General features: G+C 42.5%; 1 protein-coding gene and 1 long non-coding RNA gene across 3 annotated transcripts in view; both read left to right on the top strand.

Annotated features, from left to right (window-relative positions):
* The first annotated feature begins 250 nt into the window (after nt 1-250).
* Nucleotides 251-21,233, top strand: part of LOC100284269 (dihydrolipoyllysine-residue succinyltransferase component of 2-oxoglutarate dehydrogenase complex) — a 41,681-nt gene continuing 20,698 nt past the window's right edge. Inside the window, exons 1-2 of one of the 2 annotated variants that reach the window (XM_020547784.3) lie at nt 251-478; nt 1,491-5,402. In XM_020547784.3, the coding sequence (XP_020403373.1) occupies nt 5,235-5,402 (168 nt within the window). In that variant the 5' untranslated portion in view covers nt 251-478; nt 1,491-5,234. The remainder of the gene's footprint in view (nt 479-1,490; nt 5,403-21,233) is intronic. The other variant, XM_020547783.3, reaches the window with a different exon arrangement.
* LOC109944002 (uncharacterized) lies at nt 14,322-20,086 on the top strand. The gene is made up of 2 exons (XR_002267184.1): nt 14,322-14,361; nt 19,727-20,086. It is a non-coding gene; the product is annotated as an uncharacterized lncRNA (long non-coding RNA).

Genomic DNA, 21,233 nt, shown 5'->3' with positions numbered 1-21,233 from the left:
CCCAGCACGATTTGAAGTCCAGGATCCATGAAATATTTTATGTTTTCTAGCCGGAGCGACATCAGCATGATGTCATTGATGACTCAATCCTATGTGCCATTGACGAGTGGACCCATATGGCGGAGCTTTCTCTTTCCCACGAACTGCGCAACTCCTAACAGATCCCGGCCGTGTTTCTCGCCATCCGTGCGGACTCTACCTGCCCCCGTGACCGTACTATATAATCCCAGCGCTCGCCCTTGCTCATCAATCGCCTCACGGTTGGGTTGGAGTCTTCGTCGCCGTGTCCTCTCATCTCTCCTCCCTCCCCATGCACGCGAACAGCCCTCTGCTGCTGCAACCAAAGCGGTGGCCGTGGCGATGTGCCGCTACTCGGACACCAGAGTACGGCAACAGTGGCAAATGGTGGTGGTGGCCGCAGAGATGGGCATGGACCGGCTCTACGTCATGGACGGAAGCTTCTGCGGTACGATATCAGGTAAGACAGCTCTCGGGCGTTCTTCTTTCCCCGCTACTGGTGACCATGTTCTGGGTGGAGAATCGAGCACTGGTGGGCGGTCGGGTTGATCCTATGGCAACACCGTCGTGGCATGTGGCTCCATCGTCGGGGTCTCGGCGTTGGAGAAGAACTGGGCGGAGCCGCGCCGCTGCGTTTAGCCGTCGGTAGGTAGAAGACGCGGGCGCGTCCGTCGATCTGGAAGTGGACGGTACTGGTTAGGGCGGGAAGGTCGCTGGGCGCTGCGCTGTTGATCAAACCGCGGACGTCTCGGATCGGGTCAGGCGTACTTGTTCGGCTAATGGCATCGTGACCGTTGGATCGGTTCCAGACGTCTAGGATTAGATCTGGGGGTAAGCGAATGAGAACCGTGGATGTTAGATCTGGCGATCGAAAATAGTTATACGTTATTTGCTGCGTAGACATAATCTGGGCCGATGGGCAGAGATCGGACGGTCTGGATTTCCGGATACCCCTTCGCGTGGCAAACTTCATAAAGAGACCCTCTGTTTTCACATAATAAACCCGCCGTCCACGCTCACTGTGTTCTGAGTCTCGGGAAAACTTACACGCTAGCCCCTGATGTTTCTGGAATTCGAGGCCCAGTCCAGAAGGGATTAAAAATAGAGAAATAATTATAGAAATTAGTTTTTAGTACAAAAACAATTCTAGAAACTTGAGAAATTCATATATAATTCATTTTAGCTCCAAATTGAGTCATTCCAGTTGCAATAATTTTGTATTAATATTGTCTACCAACTAGTAACACTGTTTAGCCATGAAACTTGAATTAAAATTATTCATTTGGATTAATCTATTCTAAGCACTAAATAATTTCCGAAATTCATATCTTGGTAAGCGCAACTCCGAATTTAGTGGTTCTTGTTTCTACGATCTCGTAACATCGCGTAGATTATTATTGCGTAGTTTATTCTTATGTTTGGTGTAATGTTAATTTTTGCCTATACCATGTTTGTTGTATTGCTACGACTAGCATGAGGTTGCGAGTCATTTGAAGATCATCCTGGTACCTGGAATCTCAAGTCTCAGGCAAGTTGTGCCCTTGATCACTTCTTTTACCCACTCATGTTCTAATTAATCATAATGATCATGCATAGGTTAATTTTGATGGGACCCAATAGGTAACCCTAGATTGTTCATCTCATTACCTTGTTTACCCCTGAATCACTTGGGTAGTTTGCTATTGCTTTACATGGATTTGGGATAATTATTTATCATATCTATGTTCCAGTTATTTTGTTATTCTATTTATGTTCATGTCAAGATCATTAATGTTAATTGGAACATAGAGCTTAACTTGAGAAACACGTGCCACCACAAGGGTTTATGGACGCCCTTGGCTGATTAATTAGGAAAGCTAGTGGAGGACTACCTTACTCGAAAGGGGCAAGGGCAGTAGGGGAGTGGTCAGTGTAGGGAGGCCCTCGGGAGGATTTTGCTGCGATGGCGGTCCTGCAAGGGATTCCTGCATTGGAGCTTCCCATAAACTGTAGCGGGTTTTCTGAAGTTAGTGGAACTTTGTAAAGGCCTCGTAGTGTTACCCTGCCTCGCCTCCTCGGTAGAGGTGTATGGGAAGTCACGATCCCTTGGCAGATGGGTAACATGACTTGTGGGTAAAGGGTACCACCTCTGCAGAGTGTAAAACTGGTATACTAGCCGAGCTCACGGTCATGAGCAGCTCAGGACTCTCTGATGATTAAATTATGGAACTTAAACTCAATTTGTCATATGCATTGCATCGCAGGTGAGGTTGTTACTTTTGTTCTACTACTTAATTGGGTTGGTATTTACTTATACTTAGTGATTGCTAATAAAATTTTGACCAACTTTAAAAGCAATGCTCAACTCTAACCATCCTCTTTGGTAAGCCTTACACTTCACGTGAGCTCCCACCTTTGGCGAGTTCATGCACATTATTCCCCACAACTTGTTGAGCGATGAACGTATGTGAGCTCACTCTTGCTGTCTCACACCCCCCCACAGGTCAAGAACAGGTACCACAGGATGAGGCGCATGGAGGATGCTGTGATGAGTTCGTGAGAGATCTAGGCCATCGTCTCCCAGTCAACTTTGGGTTGCTGGACCGTTGTCTCCTTATAATGTAATTATTTATTTATTTTGTATAGAACTCCTATTATATAGTAAAGATGTGACATTCGATCTTGTGCCATGATTCATCATATGTGTGAGACTTGGTCCCAGCACACCTGATGATTATGTTCGCGCTCGGGTCTTGGTGCCCCGAAACCCGGGTGTGATAGAAGTGGTATCAGAGGAATGTTGACTGTAGGACGAAACCTAGATAGAACTGGACAACCCTTACCTACTTACCTTACTCTGATTCTTTTCTAATTTTTTTTCTTAAATCTTTTCTCATCTACTTCCGCTTCACTCTGATTATTCTTACCTCTTCATTCTAAAGACAAATGTGGATTTCACACTTTGAAGTCCTGTATCTAAAGTAACTTTTAGGAGTAGGAGACCTATTCCTAGGAACAAAAAAAAACACAACTATTTTTTTTATATAGATATCTATGAACTTGAATGCTTGTTCTTATGATACTTGTCTGATTTGGATCTTTGATTGAGTGTGATGGGTTGTGGAGTAATGTCCACAATTACATCTGCATATACATATAGGCATAAATATAAATAAATAAAATTCATAAAATAACTAGATAAACTAGATTATTCCTCATTAAAGTATCTAGCCTAACAATATCCATCTCATCTAAAAAGATTCTATCATACACTCATAGATCCATCTCATCTCAAAAGATCCTAACTTATCCTAATTAAAATATATCTAGTTTGATAAATCTATCTTATCTTAAAAGATACTTTATTACTTTAATAGATTCATTTTATCTTGGAAAGATAGATCTAACTGACCTCAAAAGATTCTACCTTATCCTTATGGATTCATCTTGCCCTCATTAGTATATGTATCCCACTCTAGAATAACCACCATGAGATAATCCAAAATTTATGTAGATCTTATCTAGTCTAAAATAATCATATCAATTTATTCTAGATTTGATCCAATCTAGTGTGAATTACTTAATGCTGGTACAAAGTATAAAACCATACTCCTAATTCACTTAAGCCTAAGTTAGTGCCATAGATCAACTTAGCCATACACTCCCAATAGGTTACATAATCCACCTATGTGAACCTATTGAAAAAATGTCTTACCCATAAACCCCAGCTATCTTAACTATAACCCCCTGCTCAGATGGAGACACCGAGATTGGAGACCGAAGATGATCGACCCCATCAAGAAAGGATAAGCACCAACTCAAGGCTTCAAGGATCAAGCGGGTTCACCAGATGAATCAAGATCCACAGTTCTGGATAAAGTCTTTCCTTATTATACTCTTCCTTGCCACAACCTATACTTGCCATAACCATGCCTCATCTGACATAATAAATGGCTAGACATACTTGCCGTAACCATGCCTCATCTGACATAATAAATGGCTAGACATACATATCCATAAAAAAACTTTAAACAAAACTTTGATTCAAAAAAAACCAAATGAGAAACCAAAATTCTAGACCAAACTTATTGTATCCCTTTTTCTTACAAATCTCGAGGACGAGATTTCTGTTAGGGGGGTAGGATTTGTAACACCTGAAAATCATATGATAAGCTTTTAGTAAGTTCTCTCCAAATATTTAAGATAGAGTACCTTTTATAGAATTCCAGTACCATTGAATTGCTTATCCTAAAATAAATATGGTTTCTAAGAAAGATTTAATAAAAGTATCCCTATATGATTTTAGCTATCCCTTGTCGAAATATATATTTATAAGTACTCTCTAAAGAATTTTTATACACTACAAATTATTTTTCTTAAAAATACTTATTTATGTGTGTATGAATTACATATTTAAAATCGTTTGTTTGAATAGGGTTGTAATTAGGTTATGTATTCAAAGAGTTTGATTTGTGTGTTCTTTGCCTACTTGAAGCATTTAATTAAATGAGGGAAATTAATCTTGCATCTCATGACGCAATTTTGTTTGCTACATTTGCCTTGTGTTTGAAATTCCAAAACTTATTTAAATTTGAATTTGATAAAATAGAAAATGATAGAAAATAAACACAAAAACGAACAAGAACGTACCTTTTGCTTACCTATTCGAAGCATGAAATGATAAGCCCTAACAGTAACTAGCGAGCTGATTAATTAGTCGAAGAACGTTGGGGCATTTTTGCCACCTGCAAAATGGGCCATGGTCTTGTCCTCCACGTACTTGATGTACATGTCACCTGTGGAAAAGAAAAGAAAAACAATTACATTACGAATAATATATACGTTATATACGTCGTACGACTTTGTTTTACAATTTTTCACTTGTACCGGCCCATTTCCGTCTCAACATGCCATGATTTGCCACGTTCCCAGCACGATTTGAAGTCCAGGATCCATGAAATATTTTATGTTTTCTAGCCGGAGCGACATCAGCATGATGTCATTGATGACTCAATCCTATGTGCCATTGACGAGTGGACCCATATGGCGGAGCTTTCTCTTTCCCACGAACTGCGCAACTCCTAACAGATCCCGGCCGTGTTTCTCGCCATCCGTGCGGACTCTACCTGCCCCCGTGCCCGTACTATATAATCCCAGCGCTCGCCCTTGCTCATCAATCGCCTCACGGTTGGGTTGGAGTCTTCGTCGCCGTGTCCTCTCATCTCTCCTCCCTCCCCATGCACGCGAACAGCCCTCTGCTGCTGCAACCAAAGCGGTGGCCGTGGCGATGTGCCGCTACTCGGACACCAGAGTACGGCAACAGTGGCAAATGGTGGTGGTGGCCGCAGAGATGGGCATGGACCGGCTCTACGTCATGGACGGAAGCTTCTGCGGTACGATATCAGGTAAGACAGCTCTCGGGCGTTCTTCTTTCCCCGCTACTGGTGACCATGTTCTGGGTGGAGAATCGAGCACTGGTGGGCGGTCGGGTTGATCCTATGGCAACACCGTCGCGGCATGTGGCTCCATCGTCGGGGTCTCGGCGTTGGAGAAGAACTGGGCGGAGCCGCGCCGCTGCGTTTAGCCGTCGGTAGGTAGAAGACGCGGGCGCGTCCGTCGATCTGGAAGTGGACGGTACTGGTTAGGGCGGGAAGGTCGCTGGGCGCTGCGCTGTTGATCAAACCGCGGACGTCTCGGATCGGGTCAGGCGTACTTGTTCGGCTAATGGCATCGTGACCGTTGGATCGGTTCCAGACGTCTAGGATTAGATCTGGGGGTAAGCGAATGAGAACCGTGGATGTTAGATCTGGCGATCGAAAATAGTTATACGTTATTTGCTGCGTAGACATAATCTGGGCCGATGGGCAGAGATCGGACGGTCTGGATTTCCGGATACCCCTTCGCGTGGCAAACTTCATAAAGAGACCCTCTGTTTTCACATAATAAACCCGCCGTCCACGCTCACTGTGTTCTGAGTCTCGGGAAAACTTACGCGCTAGCCCCTGATGTTTCTGGAATTCGAGGCCCAGTCCAGAAGGGATTAAAAATAGAGAAATAATTATAGAAATTAGTTTTTAGTACAAAAACAATTCTAGAAACTTGAGAAATTCATATATAATTCATTTTAGCTCCAAATTGAGTCATTCCAGTTGCAATAATTTTGTATTAATATTGTCTACCAACTAGTAACACTGTTTAGCCATGAAACTTGAATTAAAATTATTCATTTGGATTAATCTATTCTAAGCACTAAATAATTTCCGAAATTCATATCTTGGTAAGCGCAACTCCGAATTTAGTGGTTCTTGTTTCTACGATCTCGTAACATCGCGTAGATTATTATTGCGTAGTTTATTCTTATGTTTGGTGTAATGTTAATTTTTGCCTATACCATGTTTGTTGTATTGCTACGACTAGCGTGAGGTTGCGAGTCATTTGAAGATCATCCTGGTACCTGGAATCTCAAGTCTCAGGCAAGTTGTGCCCTTGATCACTTCTTTTACCCACTCATGTTCTAATTAATCATAATGATCATGCATAGGTTAATTTTGATGGGACCCAATAGGTAACCCTAGATTGTTCATCTCATTACCTTGTTTACCCCTGAATCACTTGGGTAGTTTGCTATTGCTTTACATGGATTTGGGATAATTATTTATCATATCTATGTTCCAGTTATTTTGTTATTCTATTTATGTTCATGTCAAGATCATTAATGTTAATTGGAACATAGAGCTTAACTTGAGAAACACGTGCCACCACAAGGGTTTATGGACGCCCTTGGCTGATTAATTAGGAAAGCTAGTGGAGGACTACCTTACTCGAAAGGGGCAAGGGCAGTAGGGGAGTGGTCAGTGTAGGGAGGCCCTCGGGAGGATTTTGCTGCGATGGCGGTCCTGCAAGGGATTCCTGCATTGGAGCTTCCCATAAACTGTAGCGGGTTTTCTGAAGCTAGTGGAACTTTGTAAAGGCCTCGTAGTGTTACCCTGCCTCGCCTCCTCGGTAGAGGTGTATGGGAAGTCGCGATCCCTTGGCAGATGGGTAACATGACTTGTGGGTAAAGGGTACCACCTCTGCAGAGTGTAAAACTGGTATACTAGCCGAGCTCACGGTCATGAGCAGCTCAGGACTCTCTGATGATTAAATTATGGAACTTAAACTCAATTTGTCATATGCATTGCATCGCAGGTGAGGTTGTTACTTTTGTTCTACTACTTAATTGGGTTGGTATTTACTTATACTTAGTGATTGCTAATAAAATTTTGACCAACTTTAAAAGCAATGCTCAACTCTAACCATCCTCTTTGGTAAGCCTTACACTTCACGTGAGCTCCCACCTTTGGCGAGTTCATGCACATTATTCCCCACAACTTGTTGAGCGATGAACGTATGTGAGCTCACTCTTGCTGTCTCACACCCCCCCACAGGTCAAGAACAGGTACCACAGGATGAGGCGCATGGAGGATGCTGTGATGAGTTCGTGAGAGATCTAGGCCATCGTCTCCCAGTCAACTTTGGGTTGCTGGACCGTTGTCTCCTTATAATGTAATTATTTATTTATTTTGTATAGAACTCCTATTATATAGTAAAGATGTGACATTCGATCCTGTGCCATGATTCATCATATGTGTGAGACTTGGTCCCAGCACACCTGATGATTATGTTCGCGCTCGGGTCTTGGTGCCCCGAAACCCGGGTGTGTCTTCCTCTCTACCACACCATTTTGCTGTGGTGTGTAGGGAGCGGAGAACTCGTGCTTGATCCCTTCCTCTTCAAGGAACTCCTCCACTTGAAGGTTCTTGAACTCGGATTCGTTGTCGCTCCTTATCTTCTTCACTTTGAGCTCAAACTCATTTTGAGCTCTCCTGAGGAAGCGTTTGAGTGTCCCTTGGGTTTCGGACTTTTCCTGCAAAAAGAATACCCAAGTGAAGCGGGAAAAGTCATCAACAATAACTAAACCATACTTACTTCCTCCTATGCTCAGATAGGCGACGGGTCCAAAAAGGTCCATATGCAGCATCTCCAAGGGTCTTGATGTCGTCATCACATTTTTGGTGTGATGAGAGCCTCCCACCTGTTTCCCTGCTTGACAAGCTGCACAAGGTCTATCTTTTTCGAATTGAACATTAGTTAGTCCTATCACGTGTTCTCCCTTTAGAAGCTTGTGAAGGTTCTTCATCCCCACATGTGCTAAGCGGCGATGCCACAGCCAGCCCATGCTAGTCTTAGCTATTAAGCATGCATCTAGACCGGCCTCTTCTTTTGCAAAATCTACTAAATAAAGTTTGTCGTCTAATACACCCTTAAAAGCTAGTGAACCATCACTTCTTCTAAAGACAGACACATCTACATTAGTGAATAGACAGTTATACCCCATGCTGCACAATTGACTAACAGATAGTAAATTGTAACCAAGAGACTCTACTAAAAACACATTGGAAATAGAATGCTCATTGGAAATTGCAATTTTACCTAACCCTTTTACCTTGCCTTGATTCCCATCACCGAATATGATTGAATCTTGGGAATCTTTATTCTTGACGTAGGAGGTGAACATTTTCTTCTCCCCCGTCATATGGTTTGTGCATCCGCTGTCGATAATCCAGCTTGAACCCCCGGATGCATAAACCTGCAAGGCAAATTTATGCTTGGGTCTTAGGTACCCAACTCATGTTGGGTCCTACAAGGTTAGTGCAAATATCCTTAGGGACCCAAATGCAAGTTTTGTCTCCCTTGCATTTTGCCCCTAGCTTCCTAGCAACAATTTTCTTATCCTTTCTACAAATTGCAAAGGAAGCATTCAAAGCACAATAAACTGTAGAGGGTTCATTTACTACTTTCCTAACAACATTTCTCCTAGGCATTTGATGAACAACATTTCTTCTAAGCCCATTTCTACCATGCATAACATGAGAACTAGAAGCAGTCATAGCATAAGAGTCATAAGCATGTGAATCAAAAACATCATGACCTCTAAAAGCATTTCTAGAATATCTCCTATCATAGTACATGAAAGCATGATTCTTCTTAACACTATTAGCCACAGGAGCCTTCCCTTTCTCCTTGGTGGAGATGGGAGTCTTATGGCTTGTTAAGTTCTTGGCTTCCCTCTTGAAGCCAAGTCCATCCTTAATTGAGGGATGTCTTCCTATTGTGTAAGCATCCCTTGCAAATTTTAACTTATCAAATTCACTTTTGCTAGTCTTAAGTTGGGCATTAAGACTAGCCACTTCATTATTTAACTTTGCAATAGAAGCTATGTGTTCACTACAAGCATCCATATCAAAGTCTTTACATCTATTGCAAATAACAACATTTTCTACACAAGAATTGGATTTATTTGCTACTTCTAATTTAGCATTTAAATCATTGTTGACACCTTTCAAAGTAGAAATGGTTTCATGACAAGTAGATAGTTCAAAAGAAAGCATTTCATTTCTTTTAACTTCTAAAGCATAGGATTTTTGTGCCTCAACAAATTTATCATGCTCTTCATACAACAAATCCTCTTGCTTTTCTAAAAGTATATTCTTTTCATTCAAGGCATCAATTAATTCATTAATTTTGTCTATCTTAGATCTATCTAAGCCCTTGAACAAACATGAATAATCTACTTCATCCTCATCACTAGATTCGTCCTCACTTGAAGAAGCATAGGTAGAGTTGCGAGTACATACCTTCTTCTCCCTTGCCATAAGGCATGTGTGACGCTCGTTGGGGAAGAGGGTTGATTTGTTGAAGGCGGTGGCGGCGAGTCCTTCATTGTCGGAGTCGGACGAGGAGCAATCCGAGTCCCACTCCTTGCCTAGATGCGCCTCGCCCTTTGCCTTCTTGTAATGCTTCTTCTTTTCCCTCTTGTTTCCCTTTTCCTGGTCACTATCATTATCGGGACAGTTAGCAATAAAATGACCAAGCTTACCGCATTTGAAGCATGATCGCTTCCCCTTGGTCTTAGTCTTGCTTGGCTGTCCATTGTGACCCTTTAGCACCGTCTTGAATCTCTTGATAATGAGGGCCATTTCTTCTTCATTAAGACCGGCCGCCTCAATTTGCGCCACCTTGCTGGGTAGCGCCTCCTTGTTCCTCGTTGCCTTTAGAGCAATGGGTTGAGGCTCGTGGAGTGGACCGTTCAATGCGTCGTCAACGTATCTTGCCTCCTTGATCATCATCCGCCCGCTCACGAATTTTCCAAGCACTTCCTCGGGCGTCATCATCGTGTACCTGGGATTCTCACGAATATTGTTCACGAGATGAGGATCAAGAACGGTAAAGGACCTGAGCATTAGGCGGACGACGTCGTGATCCGTCCAACGCGTGCTTCCGTAGCTCCTTATTTTGTTGATAAGGGTCTTGAGCCGGTTGTAGGTTTGAGTTGGCTCCTCTCCCCTTATCATGGCGAATCGTCCAAGCTCGCCCTCCACCAACTCCATCTTGGTGAGCATGGTGATGTCGTTCCCCTCGTGAGAGATCTTGAGGGTGTCCCATATCTGCTTGGCATTGTCCAAGCCACTCACCTTATTGTATTCTTCCCTGCACAAAGATGCTAAGAGAACAGTAGTAGCTTGTGCATTTCTATGAATTTGTTCATTTATAAGCATAGGGCTATCCGAGCTATCAAATTTCATTCCATTCTCCACAATCTCCCATATGCTTGGATGGAGAGAGAATAAGTGACTACGCATTTTGTGACTCCAAAATCCGTAGTCCTCCCCATCAAAGTGTGGGGGTTTGCCAAGAGGAATGGAAAGCAAATGCGAATTCGAACTATGTTGAATACGAGAATAATCAAATGAAAAGTTCGAATTGACCGTCTTTTTATAGTCGTTGTCATCATCCTTTTGGGAAGAAGTAGATTCATCACTATCATCGTAGTAGATGATCTCCTTGATGCGCCTTGTCTTCTTCTTCTTCCCTTCCTTCCGTCTATGCCCCGAGCCGGAGTCGGTAGGCTTGTCGTCCCTTGGCTCGTTGACGAAGGATTCCTTCTCTTTGTCGTTGATCACGATTCCCTTCCCCTTAGGATCCATCTCTTCGGGCGGTAAGTCCCTTTGTGAAGAGAATGGCTCTGATACCAATTGAGAGCACCTAGAGGGGGGGGTGAATAGGTGATCCTGTAAAACTTCAAAACTTAAGCCACAAAACTTGTTAAGGGTTAGCACAAGTATGGCCAAGTGGCTAGAGAGGAGTCAAAACACAATAACCACAAGAAATCAATCACAGAGATGACACGGTGGTTATCCCGTGGTTCGGCCAAGTACAAAAACTTGCCTACTCCACGTTGTGGCGTCCCAACGGACGAGAGTTGCACTCAACTCCTCTCAAGTGATCCAATGATCAACTTGAATACCACGGTGTTCTTGCTTTTCTTTTCTCAATCCCGTTTGCGAGGAATCTCCACAACTTGGAGCCTCTCGCCCTTACAAAAGATGTTCACAGAGAATCACAGAGCAAGGGAGGGATTAGCAACTCACACACAACACAAAGATCACAGCGAATACGCACACACAAGACCCAGACTTGAGCTCAAAAGACTAGCACACTAGAACGGAGCTCAAATCACTAGAATGTCGAACAAGTGCGCGAGATTGATGTGTGAGTGATCAAGAGTGCTCAAAGAATGCTTGGTTTTCTCCTCCATGCGCCTAGGGGTCCCTTTTATAGCCCCAAGGCAGCTAGGAGCCGTTGAGAGCACATCTGGAAGGCTATCCTTGCCTTCTGTCGTCGGGCGCACCGGACAGTCCGGTGCACACCGGACACTGTCCGGTGCCCGATTCCTTTCCTTAAATGGCGAAGCCGACCGTTGCCAACCGTTGCAGATCTGGCGCACCGGACAGTCCGGTGCACACCGGACAGTCCGGTGCTTCCTTCCGACCGTTGGCTCGGCCACGTGTCGCGCGCCGATCGCGCGGCCGACCGTTGGCCCGGCCGACCGTTGGCTCACCGGACAGTCCGGTGCACACCGGACAGTCCGATGAATTTTAGCCGAAGTCGCCGGAGAAAAACCCGAGAGCGGCTGGTTTGCTCCGCGCTGGTCTGGCGCACCGGACACTGTCCGGTGCACACCGGACAGTCCGGTGCCCCAGCCCGAAGTAGCCTTTGGCTTTACACAGCCACTCTCCACTTCCTTTCTTTTCTTCTTCTTCCTGTTTCTAACACTTGGACAAGATATTAGTACACAAAACCAATGTACTAAGGCTTAGAAACATACCTTTACTTGTGATTTGCACTTTGTTCATCCATGGGCATATTTTCACATTTAAGCACTTGTGTTTGCACTCAATCACCAAAATACTTAGAAATGGCCCAAGGGCACATTTCCCTTTCACTTTTGCAGTATGCACGAGCTAGTATATGAGACGAAGGCCATGGGCAAAGAACAATATCATAACAATTTTGGCGGTTATGGATTTATCGCTCGCCCCAACGCGAGCCACCCGGTGCCAACATTTCGGAAGAGATGGCCCGGAGCTTGGATGGAAGAATGGTTTTATGTGAAGAACGACTTGACAGCGAGGGAGGACATCAAGGAGGTTATCATGCGCCCGATATGGTCCTGCTTCGGTCTCCAAAAGTCGAAGGTCGAAGTTGATGACGCCGCCGAAGCATGTCAGAAGGCATTCGGTACTGTCTGCTTCTTCATTGGTACAAGATATTTAATTCAAGAGCATATAGCATTCAGAGTATGGCCGCTTGTAGAGAGCTGGGAAATGCCGAAGGAGACCATCACCAAGTCTAGCGAAGGTGATCTGGTCCGACTGAAGTATACATTCAGGTATGGGGATAAGTTCAATGAACCAAATGATGACTAGCAGAAATGCATCGAAGCTACAAGTGATGAGCTGCTTGGAGCTTATTCCAAGGCAGAAGATAATGCGCTATCTGCAGTCTTTGGAGGTAGAGGAAAAAAGAGAATGAACAGAGTTTTTGACACCATCGGCTTCGTCTACCCTGACTACCGCTACCCGCTGTGGGGACAGGGGAAGAAGAGAAAAGCTGCTGCTTTGGCTGCCCCAGCTGAGCCTATGTCGAAGGCTGCGGGCAAAAAGATGAAGGTACTTACCCACCGGCCACGTTGCATTGAACCGGCTGTGGTGCCTGAGTTTGATGAAGGGACCTCTTCAGCCGCCAAAACAAAAGAGACCGCTCCTCCTGCGAAGAGGACTGAAGAGCCGGCTATAATGCCGAAGTTACCTTCAGTCAAGGTGGTTGAGACGAAGGTTGATAAGACTGAAAAGCCAGAAATTGAAGAAATAACGAAGATGCTAGAGGTTTTGAGCCCTCCAAAAAAGGCAACAGCACCGAAGGTACAAATGGGTTCTGTTGTAACTCCTAAGAGGAGGAGAATGGTAAATGTACTGGATGTGATAGAAACAGCCAAAACCTTGAGTCCTGCTCTTGCCAGAAAAATTGTCGAAGCTTCTAAGGCGCAACCCGAAGCTGAAACGAAACAGGCACAAGTCGAAGCTACAATAATTCAAACTGAAACCAAAGCTGGGCCTTCAGAGCCCACTGAGAAAAAGCCTGCCGAAATTGAAGAAAAGGCAACAGAAGAAAAGGCCACAGTGCAAATTTCGTCTGAAAAGGTTGCAACTCCTGCTCCTGAAGCTTTAAAAGAGAGCATGATTACATCATTTGCCATACTTCGGAAAAAGGACTTTCAAGTCCTCGTATATGTTAGGAGTCTTTATGCACTGCAAATAATATACAGTTAAAATGACTACCTCGCGTAAAAGGCTAAATGACATCAAAGTAAGGAACATAAAGAGTTTACATGCTCCCGAAACCAGTCAACAAAATTAGGTCTTCCTTGCCTCCCATGTCGTCGCATCATATCTAGTTGTTTGCTTGTAGGCTGATGGGAATAAGTCCAATTTTCCTCGTTGAACTTAATGTACGACAAATAGGTAATTAAATATGGCTCCTTGGCAAAGAAAGTATGGGGTAAAATAAAGACTTACATGAAATATGGCTCCATCTCTTCCATATTAGAGTACATGTATAGCAATGCAAACATTCTTTCATCCATGCTAAGGTGGTAGAACGTGCCCTTACTAGTACTTGTGCCTCTACATTGGAAAATGTTGAGATCACTGACAGGAGGTTCCTCATTGACATTGTATCGCATGGTAGCAGCATAGACATTATGTTCCTCTACGAAATACACACTCGTGAAGTATGAAACTTCCTTTAGCAAAAAAGCTTCAGTGATGCATCCTTCTACTCTAGCCTTATTTTGAACCATGCCTCGCAGGTTTTTGAGTGCACGTTTAATGTGATACATCCACCTATATTGCACAGGTCCACCAACCTTTGCCTCATATGGAATGTGAATAAGTAGATGCTCCATCGGATTGAAGAATCCAGGTGGGAATATTTTTTTCTAGCTTGCATAACAACACTGGTATTTCTTTCTCCAACTTCTCCATCATATTTTTTTACTTATTTCTTTGGCACAGATCTGCCTGTAAAAATAACTTAGCTCAGCTATTGCTTGCCACATGGTGTCGGGCATGTAACCACGAAACATGACAGGGATAATCCTGTCCACTAATATATGGAAGTCATGGCTCTTTAACCCAGTTAGTTTTCCCATTTTCAAATTCACAGCTCTTTTCAAGCCCGCAGCATAACCATCGGGAAATTTAATTTTTTTCATCCATCTCATTACCTCGATCTTGTCTTTAGAGGTAAGACAGAACAAGACATGTGGCGGCTTGCCGTTGTCATTGAGCACTTGGGTTGGTCGGTCACAAAGCATTGCTAGATCTCTTCGAGCTTTCAGATTGTCCTTTGTTTTTCAAAATGCATGCAGATGTGTATGAGGGCTTCAACAACATTACTTTCTTGGTGCATGACATCAATGTTGTGCACAAGAATCAATGACGACATATAAGGGAGCTCCCAGAGACCACATATATGTGTCCAGTTGTGGTCCACTCCGAATCCTTCGTACTTGTCCCCCTTTTCATTTAGGACAAGGTTGTTCAGCTGAGCATATATTTCTGTTGCATTAAGACGTTTAGGCGGTCCTTTGGTGACCACGTTGTTCTTTATAAAGTTTTTCTTATCGCTCCTAAAGGGGTGTTTCCTGGGCAACCAGCGTCGATGACAATCGAAGTAAGTGATCTTTCCACCATGAGCAAGACAGAAGCAATCTGTATCTGAACCGCAATATGGACATGTCAATCTACCATGTGTACTCCAACTGGTAAAAATAGCATACGCCATGAAGTAATGCACCGACCACAAATACGCAACTCGAAGTTTGAATACCTATTTTTTAAAAACATCGTATGCTTCAACTCCTTTCCAAAGCTCCTTCAACTCTTCAATCAAGGGTTTTAACATGACATTGAGGTTCTTTCCAAGATAGTCTGGGCCAGGAATGATTAAGCAAAGAAATATAAAATTCATATTTCATACAAAGAGAAGGTGGAAGGTTGTATGGAATAACAAAGATGGGCCAACATGAGTATGATGATGCCATTTGACCAAAAGGTGTGAAGCCATCGGTCGCGAGGCCGATTCGAACATTCCTCGGATCAGCTGCAAAGTCAAGATCAAACGTGTCGAGAGCCTTCCAAGCATCCCCATCTGAAGGGTGCACGATTAGGTCATCGTTATCACGGACAGCTTCTTTGTGCCATCGCATGTGCATAGCGATTTTTTAGATAGAAACAACTGTTTCACTCGAGGAGTTAGTGGCAAGTAGCGGAGCTGCTTATGTGCAACATCTGTCATCACCTTGTCACCCTCATCATTAACAACTTCCACAAATCTAGATTGTCCATATTTCAGACATTTTTTCTCTTCCGCATGCTCCTTCATGAAAAGCATACAATTATTTTTGCACACATCAATCTTTTCATAATCCATACCGAGACCTTTGATAATTGTCTTTGAATGGTACATGTCTTTAGGCAACTTATTGGGCTTTGGGAGCACATCTCTTAATAACTTTAAAATCTCATTGTAACAATTGTTCGAGAAAAAGTACTTGGACTTAATGGCCATGAGTCGAGTCACAAAAGTGAGTATACTCACATATGTGTGTTCATGCAACGGCTCTTCAGAGTCTTTTAGTAGTTTAAAAAATCTGGAAACCTCTGGTGTGGCAGGATCCTCGGAGCTTAGGTTTAATTCTAGACGTAGCGAATCTAGCATCTCATGCATCGCATCATCGCCAGCCCAATCATTGTTCTCCTCCTCTTCTACATTCCGGTTGGGTACTACCTCACCATGATGTTCCCACACCTCATATCCGAGCATAAATCCAAACTGACAAAGATCTAGGCTAACTCTTTCCTTATTAAGAAATATATTGTTTTCGTGCCGCCTACAAGGGCATCTAACAGTGCCGGTTAATGACAAGGAGAATACGTGGTCTACAAAATCTTTGGTCTTGGCTATCCAATCATCAGAATGACGTCCATTCCTACTCCAGCCATTGTACATCCATGCACGATCTTCAGCCATGTCTGAGACTGATAAACCGAACCATATCATGAAAACATTATTTAACTTCGTCAAGGGTTTCGGTCCTACATGTATAGGCAAGGATAGGTTCTAAACCCACAGCAAGCTAGCAGGACCCAAAAAAATTCGGCACTATAACCTCGCGACAGCAAGCTAGCAGGACCCAAACAAATTTCGGCAGCATAACCTCGCTGCCACTAAACAATATATTACTTATATAAAAAAAGAATGATATAATATTAATCAAATCAAACTAAGTACCACGTACCCTAATAATGCAATAATTCTACTTACCAATATAATTTACTTATAAAACTAATAATATAATAGTACCACATATTAATATGAAATTAATGCCATAAATACAATATACCTCTAATATATTAATGAAATCAAACTAAACAATAATAATAATCACACACACTAATCAAACAAACTTAATTACAATTATATACTAATTTCAGCGGCAATTAAATAATGGCCGGTGAAAATATGGAATAAAATGCGCAAAAAATTAATTTAACCTTGGTCTTGGCAGAGGAGGAGCGGGGGCGGCGGGAGACGGCAAATGGCGCAGGGCGTCGTGGCGGGTCGCCGGGAGCGCGGCGGCACGGACAGGAGCGACATGTCAGGGCCGGGAGGCAGGCGCGGCGCGGGTGGGAGGCGTGGCGGCGGCGCGGCGCGAGGCAGATAGAGAAGAGAAGGAGAGAATGAAGGAAGAAGAAGTCGAGCCGGTTGTTTAAAATACGTTATTTTCGGCGACCAGGGGTCGACCGACAAAAATAACACGTTAAATTTCGGCGACTGTGTCAGTAGCCGCCGAAAATAACATGTTATTTTCGGCTGTCAGAGGCCGCCAAAAATAACGCAATTTTCGGCGGCTGTGTCAGTAGCCGTCGAAAACGGGCTTATTTTCGGCGGCTGAAGCGTGCCGCCAAAAATAACATGTTATTTTCGGCGGCCGACCCCCGGCCGCCGAAAATGCCAAACAGTGTTGTTGTGAAGGGTCTTGCAAGCCCGGGCTAGAGAGGGAATCACTGCTCGTGGGTAAAATGTGCAACATCTGCAGAGTGTTATGAAACTGATATATCAGTCGTGCTCCCGGTTATGAGCGGCCAAGGGAGCTCCATTGATTAGAGACACATTGATCAGAGATGTTTTGTTTACATGTGATAATGAGGTTGATGGTTTTGATTATGATTATGATTATGTTTATAGTTTCTGGTATTCTTTCCGTTTGGAAAGAGTACTTTTGGGTTAACAACTTGGGTTAATGCTAAAACCTGGCTCTCTACTAGTAATAATTACCCGACCAACTTAAAGCAACTACTTGACCTTAACCCCACATAAAGCTAGTCCACTGCAGCCAAACGAGACATTTGCTGAGTACGTTGATGTGTACTCACCCTTGCTTTCACAAAACACCAGGTTGCCTTTGGTGCAATCTATGCTCAGGTAAAGAAGAAGGTGTCGAGGCGGATCTCTAGGAGTTCTAGGACTTCGACGGGTTCGAGGATTAGGCTAGCGACCACCCCCAGTTAGCTGCATGTGGTGGGTTTGTTTACGTTGGCTACATTTCGATTCTGTGTACTTTAATTTATATTATGTAAATGACTCTAGTCTTTAATATTATTACTCATCCTTTAATGTTATTCGAAGCATTGTGCTATGATGAGTTATTTATGTAATCGTTGTGTACGTGAATTTCTGATCCTGGCACGTACATGGTTCGCATTCGCTTCTAAAACCGGGTGTGACAAATAGCCACACTATTTCTATTTTTCACGGCGGGCCAAAAAAATGAATGTCATGAGGAAGCTCAGATATTAATTATTGCAATGAAGATCAACCTAAACTTGCTTCATACATAACAACCCAAACTTGCTTTATACATAATAAGATGATGCACATGATATTGACATGGATCAATAGTCCTTAATGCTCATTCTTCTTATTTAGATGACTCTATGCTTATTCAATAGATTACATTAGTAAGTTTTTTGTGGTATGTACTAAATCATTGTATTGTGTTGCTACCATGTTAGTGATGATAAATTCTTTACTACTCTAGTATTTAGAACCAAGTAAACCTATTAATCATCATGCTGTGATGCTGCCTAGCTAGTGGCTAACTATGTTATTAAAGTGCTAAACACTTGAATTCCATGAATCATGTATTGTGTAGTGTCTCTAGTCTCCTAGAGCCTTGGAAACATATTGGTTTTAGTCAAATATCTTGACTTCCGTACTTTTTTTTCATAAATCATGCATATTCTTATGTTTTTTATAAATCCGTTATTTTCTATAACTGCGCTATAGCCACGCAATAGCCTTGTAGCCTCGAACTAAATGGTGTCACTATTTTGCATAGCCCTATTTTAAACCTTGTGTGACATGTTCTGTGCGGAAAATTGTGATTGGCCTAGAAGTTGCTGCTCGTATGGTGAAGGTCCTGGTATGAGGGATGAGGCATCACCCAGTGACTTGATGATGGACTTGTCGAAACAACTAAGCCCGAAGGTTGTGGCTTTGATTGCTGATAATGTACATGCTCTGGAAAGTAGGGGGAATAATATGAAGATATGTGAAAAGAAGATTACATATATACCTTCGACTTCGTAAGATAACTGGATGAAGGTAAAGGAAGTATAACTTCGACTTTGTAAGATAACTGGATGAAGGTAATGGAAGTATAGTTTCGTAGACAGAGCAATTTGTTCCTCTCTAGCCAAAAAAGCCTGGACAATGCATGTCATTGTTTCTCAATTTATAGTCGTAGGGTACAACTTCAGCAAAATTACAATCGTGCCCTTAAGCATATACATTTGAGCTAGTGAATGTGCTAAGGGCAAAGCTGTCTTTTCCTTCAGTTATCTTGTTGAACAAGTCTTGGAGACTTCACCTGGCCTTGGCTTGTTCATCCGCTACGTGCTCATGTCATTCATTTGAAGCTTGTGGCTTTATCCTTACGGGTGTATTCGGTCCAAACGAAGGTTGCCTTCGGCATTATACCTATAACACTCGATGCATGCTAAGACATAGTTGTTAAGTTAGTGTTTTGGGACCTTCAGAAGAAGAAGAAGCCTCCCAGCAGGCCTAGCTACCAATGTGTCATGCTAGCATGGCCTGGCATAGAACTGTAGCCATGTCATATGCCTGTACCTGGCATGGCCAATTTGTGTCGTATTTGTCCCTTGTTCGTGTTAGGCTATATCAAACTACACATTTGAACATCTATAATTGTTGGTTGCAGATCACACATGGTGGCCATACATGCTACACTACGACCGACATCCCTAAGGCTTTGTTCGGCTTTGAAGGGGATTGAGAGGGATTAGAGGGGATTTAATCCTCTCCTATTCAAAATATCCACCAATCCCTTTCGATCCTGCGCAACCGAACAGGCCCTAAATTAGCACATAGGGGTTCTATACGTGTGTGCAACCACACATTACATACATGTGGTTGTAAGCATGTTTGTATAAGGACTTCATGGTATGTAGACCAAATATATTTTTATTTTTTATTATAAATGACCTAGTTACAATCTATGTATAGCAGGAACTGTTCATGTATACATATACTTCAGATATATACTCCATTAACATTTTTATGTATCGTGTGTATGATAATTAGGAAAAAACAATTGTCCAACTTAATGACTAGACAAACACAATATGCAATATATGGTTCTTTCGTACCTTATAGGACGTCGATTTGACCTAACTCACATACCATCATGACTATGGTTAGTAGATACATACAACATAAGGGCATGTTTGTACGTAATGTATTTTTATAGTTTCTTGGCAATACCATGGTTTTTACTAAAACCATATTATTTTATGCCATAAGGTGTTTGGTTGTATTCTTGGAAACTATGTTTTCAAAACCATAGTATTCTAAATACCATGCTATTTTGGAGTATTGAAAACTCCACTCCGATCCAAAGTTTTAATGTCACTGCTAGCTTTTGTCTAATAATACCATGGTTTATAATATTGTATCCAAACAAAGTTTCTGAAAACCATAGTATTTTTGGAGTTGGGCAAAACTACGGTATTGTCATGACAATTGTAAAGTATAGTATTGTAAAACCATGACTTGATAAAAATTATTGCCAAACAGGCCCTAACACGTTTAACATTGTCGTGATAGTTTGATAGTGACAATGCATACCGATACAATGTAGATTAGATGTAGGTAGAGGTATGTTCCGTTAGCAACGTCAGATATCGACGTCGTCGAGGTAGTTGTGGTGAGAACGTCGGCACAAGTGTCGGTGTTGAAGACTAGTGGCGACTTTAATGTCAATATCGACATAGAGCTTGTCAACCTGATAACATGTTGTAAAAGATGTTGTTAGCAGTCCTAACCTTCCCCTCTCTATTTTATGATCAAAATAGTGGATAAAAGTAGAATATATAAACACAAAGATAAAGGAACTATTTATATTTTTAAATAGTATTAATTATAACATAGAGCTTACACTTAGGGGGTGTTTGGTTTCACCATACTAAAGTTTAGTCACTGTCTCATAAAATGTTTGAATCATAATTACGAGTATTAAATATAGTATAATTATAAAACTTATTACATAGATGAAGACTAAAAGATGAGACACATTTATTAAACCTAATTAAGCCTATTATTGGGAACCTCTATTGTCGAAGGTCCTCGAAGTGTTGCATTATGTACTAAAACATATTTAAGGTGTTATCAAAGAATGGTGAAGCTAGCCTTCGTCCAAACTAGCGCAT

The sequence above is a fragment of the Zea mays genome, chromosome 2 (assembly GCF_902167145.1).
Source record: "Zea mays cultivar B73 chromosome 2, Zm-B73-REFERENCE-NAM-5.0, whole genome shotgun sequence".
Taxonomy (NCBI): domain Eukaryota; kingdom Viridiplantae; phylum Streptophyta; class Magnoliopsida; order Poales; family Poaceae; genus Zea; species Zea mays.
Note: the sequence above shows the minus strand (reverse complement) of the source record. Positions and strands in the feature narration are given on the sequence as shown.